The sequence below is a fragment of the Rosa rugosa genome, chromosome 5, assembly GCF_958449725.1.
Source record: "Rosa rugosa chromosome 5, drRosRugo1.1, whole genome shotgun sequence".
Taxonomy (NCBI): domain Eukaryota; kingdom Viridiplantae; phylum Streptophyta; class Magnoliopsida; order Rosales; family Rosaceae; genus Rosa; species Rosa rugosa.
The window spans coordinates 34,873,783-34,890,344 of record NC_084824.1 but is presented as its reverse complement, the minus strand read 5'-3'; the positions used below and the strand labels follow the sequence as shown (position 1 = coordinate 34,890,344).

At 46.1% G+C, this 16,562-nt stretch overlaps 1 protein-coding gene across 1 annotated transcript; it reads right to left on the bottom strand.

The window, feature by feature from the left end:
* Positions 1-7,822: 7,822 nt before the first annotated feature.
* Positions 7,823-10,374, bottom strand: LOC133711573 (uncharacterized). The gene is made up of 2 exons (XM_062137678.1): positions 9,283-10,374; positions 7,823-9,178 (listed from the first exon to the last, which is right to left on the bottom strand). Exons 1-2 carry the CDS (start codon positions 10,372-10,374, stop codon positions 7,823-7,825), a joined length of 2,448 nt encoding a protein of 815 aa, XP_061993662.1.
* Positions 10,375-16,562: the final 6,188 nt, after the last annotated feature.

The window sequence follows — 16,562 nt, the reverse complement described above, 5'->3', positions numbered from 1 at the left end:
GGGCTTTATATGCAAGTTAATTATAAAGGTTCCCTATATATTGCAACTAAGGTATGTTTGACGTGGTATAGTTTGAGAAGGATGCAATCAATCATCCTTAATTGTGTTTAACAAGGGATATATATGAATGAATATATACATGCAATACGTGCATATCCAAGAATTGGATTCTAAAGCAATATCCTACCTAGAAGGTAGCTGCGTCGTAGAGGTAATTAATTGTTTCCTATAATATGTTATCAAGGCTAATCAATGTTTTGATTGGATTCAAGGCCAAAAAATGTGGCCTAAAATATAGCCCCTATCGTTGTCCTGTTAAGTAGGAGATATGTTAGAGATATTTAAGTACTATTAGGAAGGTGAATCTGCGTAATCAATCAATCAACTAATCACACAGATTAAGCCTCCCTGGAGCAACCTCAACTTATGTTGAATCCAGAGATAGTCAAGGACCACCTTGATGTTGAGAAGCTAAGAGGACACCTTAGCAACAACCGTGCTCATTAATCAACACATGCATCCAAAGATCAATTACAAGTAAACGATGGGATTGAAGCACAAAATCAACAAACATGCATAACACTATAGAAATCGCAAATTATCACTTTGAAAACCTAAAACATGCTTCATAGTATTCGAAAACTAAACATCTAAAATCAATACTTCATCCTCACATGAAATCACAAATTCCATAAAACAAAAACTCAAAACCAAAATCGAAATTGAAATAAAATTTGTTTTACAAAGTATCAAAACCGAAAACAATAAAAATGTGTTCATGGTTACACTTTTGAATTCTATGACTTTACTTACAAGTCATAAGTCTTTACTGGCCTAAATTCTCAAGTCATAAGTTTTTTATGACTTGAGAATTTAAGCTCTTGTTTTGGTAGAGTCATAGTTACACTTTGAAGCGCTTTCCGCAGCGGATTGGCAACAAGGTGATGAACTCGTCTTTGCTATGGTGGTGGAGCGTCCTTAACATAGCACCTAAGAGCTTCATAGATTGATGGATGGATGGTGGTCACGGTCTTGTAGGTGATGGAGGTTTGAGGAGTGAATTGGGCAGAGTCTCGGAATAGTTTTTGGCCAGGAAGTGATGTCAATTCTGTTCCGGACGTTGCCTATATATAGAGGAGCATTGTTGGTGCAGAAAAATTCCGTAGAGGAGTTTGACTCACCAATGAATGCGGACTGGAGCGGGAGCTGATCGGGAACAATCGAGAAGCTTCCCTCGAGCGTTGACTTGAAGTTTGACCGTCGGCCCGAGGAGGAGGGGGGGTACCTGCAGAAAACTCTCCGATGCCTAAGTCAGTACGTTTCTTAGTAGTGGAGTAGAGTGAATTGGAATTCGATGATTTACCTCGATGTCGAGCAGCCTATTTATAGGTGTATTTCGGCGTGGGCTGCAAGTAAACTTGCACAGCAAGTCGTAGTGACTTGAAAGACACACCACCATTAAGGCCATATTCACTCCTGCCATAACCGCCACTTAATGGCAGCTATGATTGTCATACTGAATGCCGCATTTACCGTTGCATTTACAGCTATATTAGTTGTTGCATTTACTGCTGCTATTACTTCTCTTTAATTGTCTTGATTGTAGGGTCAAATCTTGTTGACCACCCCCACAATGCCCTCAAATTTTCTCTTTGGACGGGCACTCATCTGAAGAGAAAATTTACGAAAGTTGGAACTTCGAAAATAGACTACCTGAGCTTTTCCTTTGGGCACCCATTTGAGAAGGAATCCAAGATGAGGTCCCCTAAGTCCACACCAATCTTCACTGCACTATTCAAGGCCCAACTCGATCTGCCTTCAAGACCAAATCTGGTCTCCTACCTTTGGACCAAATTTTTTAATTTTTTAATTTTTTAATTTTTTTATTTATTTGGCGGGTCGAGTACAACCTGCCATCACGGTCCGACCCGTATCGGGATGCCCAGATCCTACTTGCCTTCTGAATTCCCTTGCAATCCGATTTCATCCCGGATTCTTCTCAACTTGGTCCGAATTCTTCTGGGTTTTCTTCACATTAGAGGTATGGTCATCATAGTCCTATAAATGGGGCTTCGAAATTGGCTTTGAACCAAAACAAACTGGACTTGCTCTCCCATCGGCGCCGTCGCAGCTCCTTGGTTCGCCTGCACTCGGCACCGTCACATGTCCCAGACCCGCGCCGCCTTGCCTTGTCACAGCACCGCCGCTCCAGCCCCCAGCGCTACACCGCTCGGTCCTCCAGCCCTGCGCGGCCAGGCCACGGCCAAGGCACCGCGCTGCCCATCCTCGACGTAGCAGTCCCCAGTCGCCCCTGAATTTCGTCGACGATTCGCCCGCCGGCCAGCCTCCCTTGCCGGTCCGTGCCCCCTAGCTCGAACCCGACCAGATACCTTCTCTTCTCTTTCTCTTTCTGTCTTCTGTTTCTTTCTTTTTATTTCCTCTATTTTATTTTATTATCTCATGATATATATACATATATATGTATATTTATATATACGCATGTATATACTCTCCGTTGCCCTTCTCTACGCATGTATATATTTTTCGTTGCCCTTCTCTTCTTCTTCCTCTAGTCGTGTTGACCGCTATCACTCTTGCTCTGGGGTTTCATTCTTTTAATTCCACTGCTAGAAGGATTCCACTGATATTTGGGTTTTCACCTCTCACTTATTCTTTTGCAGGTGCGTCCCTTCGTACCCTCATGGCTCGAATTAGAACTACCAACTTAACGAAGAATCAACGGACAAACGCAGAGTCAACTACTGAACCTACGCCTTGGCAACCGGAAAACCATATCCTAGAGACATATGTCGAGGCGTTATCCATGCCTCCTGGGGTTAAGATTTCAGCGGTCCCTATGGATGCGAACATCTACACCGGTAGAAACATCCCCGAAGATGCCCTGATATTGGCCCCCGAGCAACTGCGATATATCCGATTCCCTATCCACCCTGTTTTCCAGCTTACGTGGGCCATGCTTGGATTGCACCCGTTTTAGCTTACCCCGAATTCCTATCTTCTCTTGTCGGCCTTCCTGATCATGGGCTGGAAATGGGAAGTTTCACTGGGATTATCCGACTTTCTTTATCTCTATAACTGCTCCAGGGTTGTTAAATTCCGATATTTTAACTTCACCCCCTTCCCGAGGATGAAGACGTTCGTGGTAATTCCCAACAATTGTCAGGGGTGGAAATCTATGGCTTTGATGATTACTGGCGGTTGGCGCTCTCTCGAATTGGACCTCCTCCCCCCGAGGGCTTTCGCGGATGATCTCAGTAAGTGCCTAGGTCTTATTTCCTTTCTGCCGCATCGTTTATCCGTGCGCTAACTTTGACCATTTGCCATACAGCTTACAAACCTTCCCAAGCGAAGACCAAAATTCAACCGAACCGTATAGAGTGGCTGGAGCGTCACCTCGTTGGACGTGGATGGTATCCGTCTCAGTTCGTGACTCTCGGAAATCTCCTTGGTATCTCGTCAAGCCGCCCCTCGACCTTGTTCGGCCGTTATCAAAGTCGCGTAGATGGTGCAACGTCAGGAACAGCCTTTGCGTTCTTCGTCGCGAAAATGGAAGGCCACTTTTACCGGTCCAACCTCAGTAAGTCTTTGTTTGCTGAATACCTCGAGGCTAAGGATGCCTTCAAATCAATCGTTCCTTGCTCTGAGATTTCGATAGTGGAGGAAGATGAAGATGGTGTGAACTCGGAGGGGTTCGAGGATGACCCTGAGGGTGATGATACTGACGAGGGAAGGTCGCTCCTTGCCGTGAGAGAGCTCCCTCAAATGATTCCTCCACCTCGGAAGAAGCAAAAGGTTGCGGAGCCCTTTGTTAATGATGACCCCTCTTGTGATCTGCCTATTCAATTAGCTCCGCATTCTTCTTCATGTGGAGGTTCACCCCCCCCCCCCCCCCCCCGACGTCCATAAGGGATACTCCTGCTGACGTCGCTCCCTCGAGGCCCCTTGTACCTCTGACAAGTACCGAACTTGGTGTCCAGAGGACACCTTCACCCCTGTCAGGTCCGACTTCTTCCATGCAACCGCCTCCTCCCCCTGTTCTGGAATTGAGATTTAAGAAGCGTGATAACTCATTTGTCATAGCTGGAGAGTCCTTAGACTCCAACGGTTTAGCGGCGTCAGCCATTGCCGGTGCCTTGACGTCATCGAACCCGAGATCGGGTAGGCCTCCCAAGAGTGCTATGTAGTTCTATGACGACCTATGCTCCTCTCAGCTCGACGTAAGTACCGTTTTCCTTTATTTCTGATTTTTATTCACATATGCATGTACTGACCCATCTTCCCCTCCGCTTGTGCAGGCCCTCATGGCGTCTCATCGTTTTTTGCGCATTCTCGACACTCTTCATTCCAGGCAGCAACAGCGTCTTGAGGAGGCTGACCAAGAGCTCAAATCCAAGGAGAAGGAACTAAACGACCAAATGGAATCAATGACGCAGCTGAGCCTCATCCTCGAGGACCGAAATCGCGAGGTAGCGAAGTTAAAGAATGATTTGGCTTTGGTAACTCGAAGTAAAGACAAGGAGTTCGAAAAAGGGGTAGCCAAAATGAAGCGTGTGTCCGCCAAGCATTTCCGACTCGGATGGAACCAGGCCTTGACTAAGGAAGATGATAGATGCTACGTAGGGCCCGATGAGTTCGATCGCTTCTATGGATTTGCCCCCAGAGACTATTCGCCCATTCGTGGTATGCTACCAGGGGATGTTCCTTTGTCTGCGTCGAGTGCTTCAGAGGGGCCCGGGGGCGAAGACGAGGTGTCCTCCCTTCCTTGCTCCAAATAGCCGTTGGAGATAACGGCGTCATTTATTATTATATTTTTTTTTTTACATAGGGATTTCCAAATGTGGCCTTATGTGTGTTTTTACCTTCTTGTTGAGCTGATTCGTATCCAATAAATTGTCGCAATCTTTCAATAAAACCGTCATATTTCCCATAATTGAATCTCGCACCCATCGATTTTGTTTACATTATCCCCCGTGATGTAATGGTTGACGCAGAATCTCTGCCTTAAATGATGGTATCCTTGATTTAGTACTGATATCTGAGAGAGATATTTACCTGCGTGGTATCCATCTCTCCCCACTTTTAATGTGAATATTGCATTTTAATCACAGATATCCTTCTTTTAAAATGGCGATCATCTTTGCAGATCCTCGTTTAAATTATGAATCTTCAAACCTCCATATTCTGCTTATAAATAGCCATGTATCTGTCCTAATTTGCACATCATCTTCCTCGCACCTTTCTCTCAGAATCCTCCTTTAGTCTCCATGGCTCCACAAAAGAAACAAATCCGTATCGTTTTCAATTCTCCCGTAGGACGTGGCAAACAGATCCTTGGTGCTGATGAGCGCACTCCTGATCGTCAGGCTCCTATTATGATTTCATCCGACAGCTCTTCTGACAGGTTCCTTACTTTTCTTCTCTCTTATTCCTTTTATCATGGGCACGAATAGTCTATTAAGGTTTTCTCCTTTTGTCCAGGTCCTTCAAATGCTCAGGAGGATTCTCATCCGATCTTGACACTCGCCAGTTCCTGGAAGATATGTTGAACTGCTCCGACGATGGCCAGGCGAGTGTTCCTCGTGTCCCGAAGGCTCGTTCTGGTCCTAGTCTCCCTCGTCGTCGGAGCATGAGTACCGACAGGGGAACAAGTCCTGAATCTCATCGCCTCCGTACTCTGAGAGAGGAATCCTTCGTGCTACAAGATTCGCTTGAGCATGCCTTGTCGGAGGCCCGCAATCTGAAGGCGGAGGTCCACAACCTGTCAGTGGAGCTTCAACGCTCGAGGGACCATGCGGAGTGCCTGAAAGTAGAGCTCCGTGAATGCTACCGACGAGAAAGGTTTCTAGACGAGGTCCGCGTTCAAAGTCGTGAAGATGGATATCATGATGCAGTCATCGAATACCGACAACGTATGATACTGAACTTCCCCGAGATAGACGAGTCCCTTTTGCCGTATTACGTGGGCTCCGACCATCCTCGAAATTGAAGTTTTCCCTGGAATAAAATGAAGTTTTCCCTCGAATTTTTATTTGCTTCAGCATTATGTTCATGTAATAAAGGTTACGTGGGAGGTGACCATTTTAGCTGCTTTCGATGTCTCTTTCAATTTCTAGCCTCGAGCTTTCCTTGTTGATGACTAAATAAAAACGTATTATTTTACTATTTAACTATAACACTGCTATGGCCTGACCTCTTCTTATTCACTCCACATCGTGCGACGTAGGGCCTCCTTCTCGTGACGTCCCATCGACGTTGGTATAAACGCCATGACGTCTTCCTTCTCGGTTCCTTCCGTGGTACTGGTGACATATTTCCCTTGAAATCTGCGTCTATTTCGCCGAGGGTGCCTCGAAATCGAAGTCTATTTCGACGAGGGTGCTTCGAAATCGACTCTATTTCGGCGAGGATGCCTCGAAATCGAAGTCTAGTTCGACGAGGGTGTCTCGAAATCGACTATATTTCGATGAGGGTGTCTCGAAATCGAAGTCTATTTCGACGAGGGTGTCTCAAAATCAACTCTATTTCGACGAGGGTGTCTCGAAATCGAAGTCTATTTCGACGAGGGTGCTTCGAAATCGACTCTATTTCGGTGAGGATGCCTCGAAATCGAAGTCTATTTCGACGAGGGTGTCTCCAAATCGAAGTCTATTTCGCCGAGGGTGCCTCGAAATCGAAGTCTATTTCGACGAGGGTGCTTCAAAATCGACTCTATTTCGGCGAGGATGCCTCGAAATCGACACTCCTATGTACCCCCTTGTGAAATAGAGGATGCCTCGAAATCGACACTCCTATGTGCCCCCTTGTACTCCACTCTCCTAGTGGCCCCCTTGTTTTTCTTAGCTGTGCTCGTAGACGCTCAGAAAGAAAAACAAAACAAGAGTAAAATATCCGAGGCATGGAGCTATGCAAAACAATAGAAGAATGGAAACCAAACCGTGATGGCGGGTCCATCCGCCACGCATCGTGTTAACATCATCTGGGGATAGGATTGCCCCCAATTCTTGGACAGGACCGGTTACACACCCCATATCCTGCATGATTAAAATCCGTTACGCCATCCCACCCCCACCTTCAGCGAGGGTGTGGTCCATCATCCCACCCCCGCCATCAGCAAGGGGTGAGGCACGCCATCCCACCCCCGCCTGCAGCGAGGGTGTGGTCCATCATCCCACCCCCGCCCTCGGCGATGGGTGAGGCACGCCATCCCACCCCCGCCAGCAGCGAGGGTGTGGTCCATCATCTCACCCCCGCCCTTGGAGAGGGGTGAGGCACGCCATCCCACCCCCGCCCTCGGCGATGGGTGAGGCACGCCATCCCACCCCCACCAGCAGCGAGGGTGTGGTCCATCATCTCACCCCCGCCCTTGGAGAGGGGTGAGGCACGCCATCCCACCCTCGCCTGCAGCGAGGGTGTGGTCCATCATCCCGCCCCCGCCCATGGCGAGGGGTGAGGCACGTATGATCGCACAACTTGAAACAAATGACATTGCATTAACCCGGCCAACGGCCCCAAAACATAGTTCAAATACAACCAGGAACGAAAACTTGCTAACAACATTTGGAATACAACGAGAGAAAGGAAGGAAACTACGTTACCCGTGTCGCCACCCCGACCGCAGCCCACCTTAACTGTAATATTTTTTCAAATAGATAGCATTCCACGGGCGGGGTAGCACACGTCCAGTGCCCACATTACGGAGTCGATATGCTCCCTTGCTGTAGACTTTCATTATCTCGTAAGGCCCTTCCCAAATAGGTTTAAATTTTCCCGCGCCTTGGTCTTTGATATCCTCGACCACTCGTTACAAAACGAGCTCTCCTACCAGGAACGCGCGCGGCCGGACACCTTTGTTGAAATATTTTGCCACCTGATTTTGATAATTGGCAAGGTGAATGGCAGCGGCTTCCCGCCTTTCGTCAAGAAGATCCAAGTGCCGTGCTATTTGCTCCTCGTTATTTCCCCTTTCAACGGTAAGAGTCCGAACCGTAGGAAGAATGATTTCGGTAGAGATGACAGCCTCCATTCCGTTAGTCAAGGCATACGGAGTCTCGTCGGTTGGCTTCCGACGAGTAGTTCGATAAGCCCAGAGAACATGTTGCAACTCCTCGCTCCATTTGCCTCTTTTGTGCTCTAGTCGCCGCTTGACTCCGTCGAAAATGGTACGGTTCGTTATTTCGGCTTGGCCATTACCTTGTGGGTAACTCCTTGAAGAAAAACGCAACGTAATCCCATGTCGGGTATAGAAAGCTCTAAACTTCTGGTTATTGAATTGCGTTCCGTTGTCGCATATGATATACCGCGGGATGCCGAAGCGACATATGATGTTCCGCCATGTGAATGTTGCCACTGTCTCTCCCGTAATCATGGCATATGAATCTGCTTCGACCCATTTCGTGTGGTAGTCCGTAGCAAGCAGTGCGTACTTGAGGCCGCCGGGTGCCGTCGGTAAGAGACCAACTATATCCATTCCCCATCTGGCGAAAGGCCATGGGCCAGCTAATGAGTGAAGCTCTTCGGCAGGCGAATGGCTGACCGGTGCGTGCCGTTGGCATTGCTTACATTTCTTGGCATATTGTTCGGCTTCCCGCGAGAGATATGGCCAATAATATCCTTGAGAGAGTACCTTATGTGCGAGGGTCCTGCCGCCGAGGTGCGCCCCGCACGACCCTTCATGAACTTCTTCGAGGACGAGCCTTGCCTGAGAAGGTCCTAGGCATCTAAGATGGGGTCCGGAAAATGAGCGCCTAAAAAGTTCCTCTTTGACAACTAGGTATCGTGCAGCCTTCATCCTGAGCTTTCTGGCCTCAATTGGATCGTCTGGCTGTATGCCAAATTCAAGGTAATTGATAATTTGACCTCTCCAGTCGTTCGGAATTGACTCAACCACCATGACCTGTCGTCGCGGCTTGTTACCGTCAATGCTTGGTCCTTCGAGCACCTCGATCTTGACGATATTGATGACCTCCGTGCAACCTGAAGCGGCTTTAGCCAACTCGTCTACGCGGGAATTCTTCTCGCGAGGTACTTTGACCAGTGAAAGTTGTTTGAACCCGCGCATCAAATCTCGAACCAAGTCTTGATATCTGGACATTCGTTCGTCATTGGCGGCGTAGTCATCATTAGACAATCCGACAACTAGCTGCGAGTCAGAATATACCTGCAAGCGTTGGATTCGTAGTTTCTTCGCCAGAGTTAAGCCCGTCACCAAAGCTTCATATTCAGCCACGTTGTTTGATGCCGGAAAATCGAGATGAATCGCACACTCGATTTGGACATCCTCGGAACTTTGAAGTAAAATGCCTGCCCCTGCTCCTGAGAAACTGGATGCGCCGTCGACGTGCATCTCCCAGGATGGGTCCTGCCATGATTCCATGAAACCTCGGGGATCGGTGCTGGGAAGTGGCACTCGACCAAGAAATCTGCTAACGCCTGGCCCTTGAGTGCCGACCTCGGCTTATATGTAATGTCAAATTCACTTAGCTCGATTGCCCATTTGGCCATTCTTCCGGATGTGTCTAGTTTTGACAGGATGGCGCGAATTGGCAAATTGGTGTATACCGTGATGCTATGCCCCTCGAAGTATTGTCGCAACTTCCTTTTCGCCGTAACCAGGGCGAGGATTACCTTTTCCGACGGAGAGTACCTTGTTTCGGCATCTAGGAGCCTGCGGTTCTTATATGCTATGGGTTCCTGCCGATATCCCTCTTCCCTGAACAAGGCGGCGCTGGTTGCCACATCTGATATTGCCAAGTATATGCAGAGGGGCTCGCCGTTGCGGGGCACAGAGAGAAACTGTCTGCCGGATAAGTATTTTTTCAAATTAGCTAACGCTTCAGACTGCTCTGGGCCCCAAAAATTGGCTTGCTTATTTTTTAATGCACGGAAGAAGGGTTTACATCGGTCAGTTAGCCGAGATATAAAGCGACTCAACGCGGCGATGCGACCGGTTAACACTTGTATATCCTCTTTCGTCTCTGGGTCGCGCATTTTCACGATGGCTTCTACCTTCTCCAAATTTGGCTCGATCCCTCTTTTACTCACAAGATGTCCCAAAAACTGTCCAGATGATACCCCAAACGCGCATTTGGTCGGATTGAGCCTCATGCCGTACTGCCTTAATATCTCGAACGCTTCCCTTAGATGCTCTATGTGATCGATCTTTCTGATGCTTGCTTTTAACCACCATGTCATCAATGTAAACTTCCATGGTATTTCCAAGTAAATCTTTGAACATTCGGTTGACGAGCCTCTGATAGGTCGCGCCGGCATTGGTGAGGCCAAACTGCATGACCGTATAGCAATACAGGCCTCGTTCTGAAATGAACGCTGTTTCTCCTGGTCTTCTAGGGCCATAGGTATCTGGTTATAACCGGAGTACGCATCCAAGAAAGATAAACGCTCGCACCCGGCAGTGGCGTTCACGAGTTGGTCAATTTTTGGGAGCGGATAACAATCTTTAGGGCATGCCTTGTTTAGGTTCGAATAATCCACACATACTCGCCATTTTCCGTTCTTCTTTCTTACTACGACCACGTTCGAGATCCAGGTTGGGCACCAAACTTCACGTATAAAGCCTAACTCAAGGAGGCGGTCAATCTCGTCGCTGATAATCTTGTTCCTCTCAGGGGCAAAACGTCGTTGACGCTGCCTGTAAGGTTTGAAGCTTGGGTCTATTTTTAACTTGTGACATGCAACACCCGGGTCGATTCCAAGCATATCCTTATGTGACCATGCGAACACGTCTTGATTTTCGCTCAGGAATTGCAATAAGCGAGCTCGTTCCTCTTCGGTTTGGAGGGTGCCTACCAGAACTTTCCTTTCGCCGGCAGCGTCGAGGGCTTCCTCCCGAAGCGGCTCAGTGGTCGCCGGTTCAGGTTCGGGTTCAAGCTCCTCATCTTTTGGTAGGTCCTCCGTTAATTGCTATGCCGACGGACCCTCCTAGCCTTTATTCGACGGCGGAGAGCGCTTGATTTCCATGGCATACAGTTTTTTGGAGAGCAGTTGATCGCCTCGAACCGATATCACCTGCTGGCCATCGTCGGAAATAAATTTGAGTACCTGACACCTAGTCGAAGCCTCGGCTCCCATCCTATGGAGCCAATCCCGGCCTAGAATGTCGTTGTAGGCCGATGGCTTCTTGACAATGACGAAATCGACCTCCACAGTTTTCCCTCTCGTCGTCACTGGTAATGAAATCTCGCCCACCGGCCATGTTTCCGAACCTTCAAAGGCCGTCAACGGGGCTCTGCTGGGATGGATAAGTGTTTTGTCGAATCCGAGTTGCTCAAACGCTTCCCAGAATATGACGTCGGCACTGCTCCCGGCGTCAACAATTATCCGCCGCACGAGGGCGTCCGCGATTTAGGTAGACACGACCAAGGCGTCCCGGTGGGGAAACTGGATACCAACTGTATCTGCCGCGGAGAAGCTAATTACTAGTATGGGGGACGTGCTTTGCCCCGCCGAGGGGCTGCCCGTGATCTGGCATACTCTTCGAATTTTCTCCGCCTGGCGGGTTTCCGACCTCAAGCGCACTTCCTCCTCCACAGCAGTATAAGGGGCTCCATGGACGGCCAATATTTCTCTGATGATTGGTTCCGTGCCTTTTTTTCGGGGTTCTGCTTTCAACCCTGTCTGCTGCCCTACCTCCATTGGCCTGGTCGTCAGATTGGTATTCACGTAACTTCCCTGTCTTTATCAACTCTGAGATGGCTGGCCGCAACGCCTCGCATTTAGGCAACCCGTGCCCGAACGCCTCATGGAGGGGGCAGTACTTGGTCCGTTCGAATGCGTCTCTTGACTCCGGTTGAGGTGGGGGTTTCGTGAAGAGCCCTTCATGTTGGTGCTTTCTGAATATGGCCGTAGGGCTTAAGGTGAACCATTCCTTAGGTTGACGGGCTCGAGGCTTTGCCTCGTAGTGGTTTCGGTTATCTGGCCTCACGTCGGGGTAGTTGCCTCAATTTTGCCTTCTGTCTTCACCGGAGGCAACGACTCTGACGTGTCGGGCCTCGCGTGCTTCTTTGGCTCTTTCAATTCTGATCTCTCCCTCAACCCTTGTGATGATGTCATCCATGTCCTTTGGCGGATCGCGCAGTAGACTTTCATACAATGGCGTCCCCAAGAGCAACCCCTCTCGGAAGGCGATCGCAGCGAATTGGGGATCACAGTTCACATGGCGCATTTCAGCTTTAAACCTTTCAAAAAATTTCCCTACCTTTTCCCCCGGCTTCTGTTTGGTACTGAACAGAGTCGCCATGTCCTTCTTTTGCTTGCGATTGCAGAAGTATTGTGAAATGAAAGTGCGGATCAGTGTGTCGAAATCTGGTATAGAATGCAGCTTGAGATCTTGGAACCATGTCGACACCGGCCCCATGAGACTGGAAGGGAAGATCTTGCACATTAATTTCTCGTCGGTTGTCTCGATGGACATCTGTTGTTTGTACCCCTTGATATGGTCCACCAGGTCGGTCGTTCCGTCGTATTTGTGGAATACCGGCGGGGTTTTGCTGCATTCAGAATGTCGTCGGTAAACGGAGACTTACCGACGTCCCTTGCGATTTCCGCCGCCAGCTCTCGTGGGCCGGCACGCTTGCATGCATCAATCATTTTTTCCATCTTCTCATGCCACGATTCGTTGCGCGCCCTTTTGGATTATCCTAATCCAGCTCCGCCATTTTGCCCCCCATTAGACGTGCCACCCACCCCCTCGACGAGGGGTCCACCAGAGATTCCCCCGATAACACCGCTGGCGCCTGCGTTTGCTGCTATGTTGTTGGTTTGGTGGAGATCGCCGATAGCGTCGTTGTCTGACGAATCACTGTCAAGTTGTAGGAACCTTTCAAATTTTCGTCGACGACGGGCCTCGCGGTCCCGCTTTTCCTTCCGAAATTGCTCGAGTTCCTGCCTCAGCCTCTGCGTCTCGTCAGCTGGAGGCAAGTTCAGGTCGCCAATGGGGCTCGGGATGAACTCATTCGGCGGCTGGTGGGGAGGAATTTCATCACTACCAGTCCTCAGTGACAGAAATGGAATCCCGTCGGGGGCAGCTCCCGCCATCACTTTTTAGGGAAAAGTGTTTCCCACAGACGGCGCCACTTGTTGGTGCAGAAAAATTCCGTAGAGGAGTTTGACTCACCAATGAATGCGGACTGGAGCGGGAGCTGACCGGGAACAATCGAGAAGCTTCCCTCGAGCGTTAACTCGAAGTTTGACCGTCGGCCCGAGGAGGAGGGGGGGTACCTGCAGAAAACTCTCTGATGCCTAAGTCAGTACGTTTCTTAGTAGTGGAGTAGAGTGAATTGGAATTCGATGATTTACCTCGATGTCGAGCAGCCTATTTATAGGTGTATTTCGGCGTGGGCTGCAAGTAAACTTGCACAGCAAATCGCAGTGACTTGAACGACACACCACCATTAAGGCCATATTCACTCCTGCCATAACCGCCACTTAATGGTAGCTATGATTGCCATACTGAATGCCGCATTTACCGTCATATTTACAGCTATATTAGTTGTTGCATTTACTGCTGCCATTACTTCTCTTTAATTGTCTTGATTGTAGGGTCAAATCTTGTTGACCACCCCCACAAGCATTAGTTGGCTTTTGTCGATCATACATTTCATCATTTGGATGGATGGGATTGCATCATAATTCCTTTAATTTCTCAACTAAAATGCTTCACTTATGGCCTTAATTCCTCTCATAATGGGGCCATTCCTTTAATTTCTCATCTGAAACGTTTCACTTATTTATTTCCCAACTGAAATGTCTTTCTCCTTTATTTCCCAACTAAAAACGTCTCTCTCCTTTATTTCCCTTCTTCATTGCTTGGACAAACGTCTTAAATGCTTTATTTTCTGATTCCATCGTTGCTGTTTCCAAGAGTCCCACCAGGCAAGGTTTTCTACAAACAAGGAGGAGAATATCAAAATTATTTTAGAGAAAATAAAAGGAATTAAAATGTAAAGACCGCAAAAACATCGACGGTGAGGAATCCTGATCCAGCTAGGATTCTTCATGAATTTTGCGTTTTCCGCCTATTTCACGCCAAACACTCTATAAGACTCTGAAAACGACTCAATGACTCAAAACACAAAACTAAGGTAGAAACAAGGCTAAAATGGGGCATATACTCATTAATATCGTCACACTTTGTGCTCCTATCAAAAGATTCACCCTTTGGTAATTTTTGAACATAAAACTCAGAGGAAAAGTGCCGACCTAAGTCATCCATAGGAAAGTTGATATTAGTTTCCGTAATAGGTCCTTTTTCTACAAGCAAGTCTCTCATTTTTGAATCTAGACTATCCCAAACTCTAGGATCAAAAATATTCAAATCAGCTGATGATTTCAAGCATTCAAGTTCATTGGCAATAATTTAATCATGGCAAGGATTTTCGTTATTTTCTGTTTCGTCACTTTAATTTTCACCTATATCACCAAGTTCTTTGTTTACCTCATTCTGATTTTCTCCAAACTCATCAGAATGAATTTGAAGTTCAGGTTCATTTACTAAATTCTCAACATGATTTTCAACAGATTCATTTGTTTTTTTTAAGAAATATCTATCTAAAGATCCCCGTTGAGATTGAATAATTTCTTCTTCTCTTTTCTTTCTTTTTCTTTTTTGAGAACCTGAGAGTTGTTTCCAAGGAAACATTATTGAAATTAGTTAGAAAAAACTCAAACAAGCAAGCCAAAACACTAAACTTTGAATGATAAACACTTTAGCATAGAACAATAAAACCTGGAAATTTGGAATCATCTTTTTTCCTTCTTGTTTTTTCTTTTCTGATCAAGATTGACTTGCAAATCCAACTTCTAATTACACCTAATATTGAAAATTGAAAACCGATGAATGAGCAGGTTGTTAGAAATCACTTTGAATGATAACTGATAAACACTGGAGCATAGAACAATACCTGGAAATCTGGAATTTGCTTTTTTCCTTCTTGTTCTTTCTTTTCTGATCAAGATTGACTTGCAACTCCAACTTCCAATTGCACCTAATATTGAAAATTGAAAACGGATGAATGAGCAGGTTGTTAGAAATCAACAAAACTAAAAAAACAAGTAACAAGACTTTTGATATCCAAAATTTTCATTGGATATGAAAATTGAAGAACACCCAATACCTATTTTGATTTGTACCTCAGCCTACATCGATGGAAAGTTAAAAAATTCGTATGATCACTGAAGAATAACAGAAACATAGAGGGGAGAAAGATTGGGTGATGGATGAGAATGAACTAAAGAATTGAGTAACCATTGAAACCAATTTAAAGAAAAAATTTGCTGGGTTTCAAGGTTTGGGACTTGGGAGAGAGCAAGAGACGCTTGGATAATCAATTTTGTGGCTGCCGTTGCGCATTGGAAGAAGAAGAAGAGGAAGAAGTAAAGACGCGATCTACGTCTAGAAATCTGAAATTATTATTTTTTTAGTTCCACTCCCTATACATATATAATTATATATATATATATATATATACACACACTACATATATTAAATTTTATTTATAAAATCTTGTGCCCCCCTCTATGTTGGGCCCTAGGCTGTCACCAATATTGCCTATTGGTATGGCCGGACCTGATATCAATCATAGCCTTTGATATGTTGTGGCCTTAATTTAAAGGAAATTGATCATAGTGATGACCATCTGCATGAGAGACTAGCAAAGAACACGTCTATGTATAATTGTGCATGCTAGTATGTGTTGTGCTGTACATATGATTCTTGCTTGGTAAGCTATCATAATGTATATATGCCAAAGGAATAAACTAGTATCATGGTATAATTAAGACTAAGAGGCTGAGATAGCTTAGCTTTGTTTTGGTTGATGCGTTCTCGATTTCTAGGCAATTGCGAGCAAAGTGGGTGCCAAGACTGGAATTGCAAAAAAATATATATATATAATAAAATAAAATAAAAAATGTGTACGGCTAAAAGATGTGTGTTTATTGTTTATGTTTTATGGATTTTAGTCCCCTATGCTTTGTGGATTTAGAGTTTACTTTGAAGTGAAGGCCCATTCAAGAAAAATTTGGTCTTTGTCCAATTCACAATGAAGCCTCTATGGATGCATGAAGTTGAAGACATGGTGGAAGGATGGTCTCTCTACATCAACAAGGCTCTACTTTGTTTTTAGAATATCTTTGTTATTTCCTTATCCATTCGTCTCTTTAACCTTAAACTTTGGCCCCATTACAACCCTTATATAAGACCTCTTTGATCCTTAAGATGGGGTAGCATTTGAAAAAAAATTGATATATGTGCTTTCCTTTCTTATATGTGAGTTTTTCGGAAAAAAATATATATTATCTCTCACATATACTTGAGTGAAGAAGCTTTTAAGGATACCCTTGAATTCTGAGAGAAGAAAGAGTGCTATATCCTATGTGAGGTTTGAATTATTACTTGTTTGATGCATGTTGAGCTCCAACCATCACCATTGTTACTCCCAAGTCTTACATGCTTATATGTGGATTATATGTGGTAATTAATTTGCGAATATCTTGAAGATGTGATGCTTGGTTAAGTGTTATTC

Coding starts and splice junctions, on each gene's coding strand:
- LOC133711573 (XM_062137678.1), bottom strand. CDS start 10,374: ATGGCCCTAGAAGACCAGGAGAAACAGCGTTCATTTCAGAACGAGGCC. Junction 9,179..9,282: donor CGAGGATGTCCAAATCGAGT/GTGCGATTCATC, acceptor CAACGCTTGCAG/GTATATTCTGACTCGCAGCT.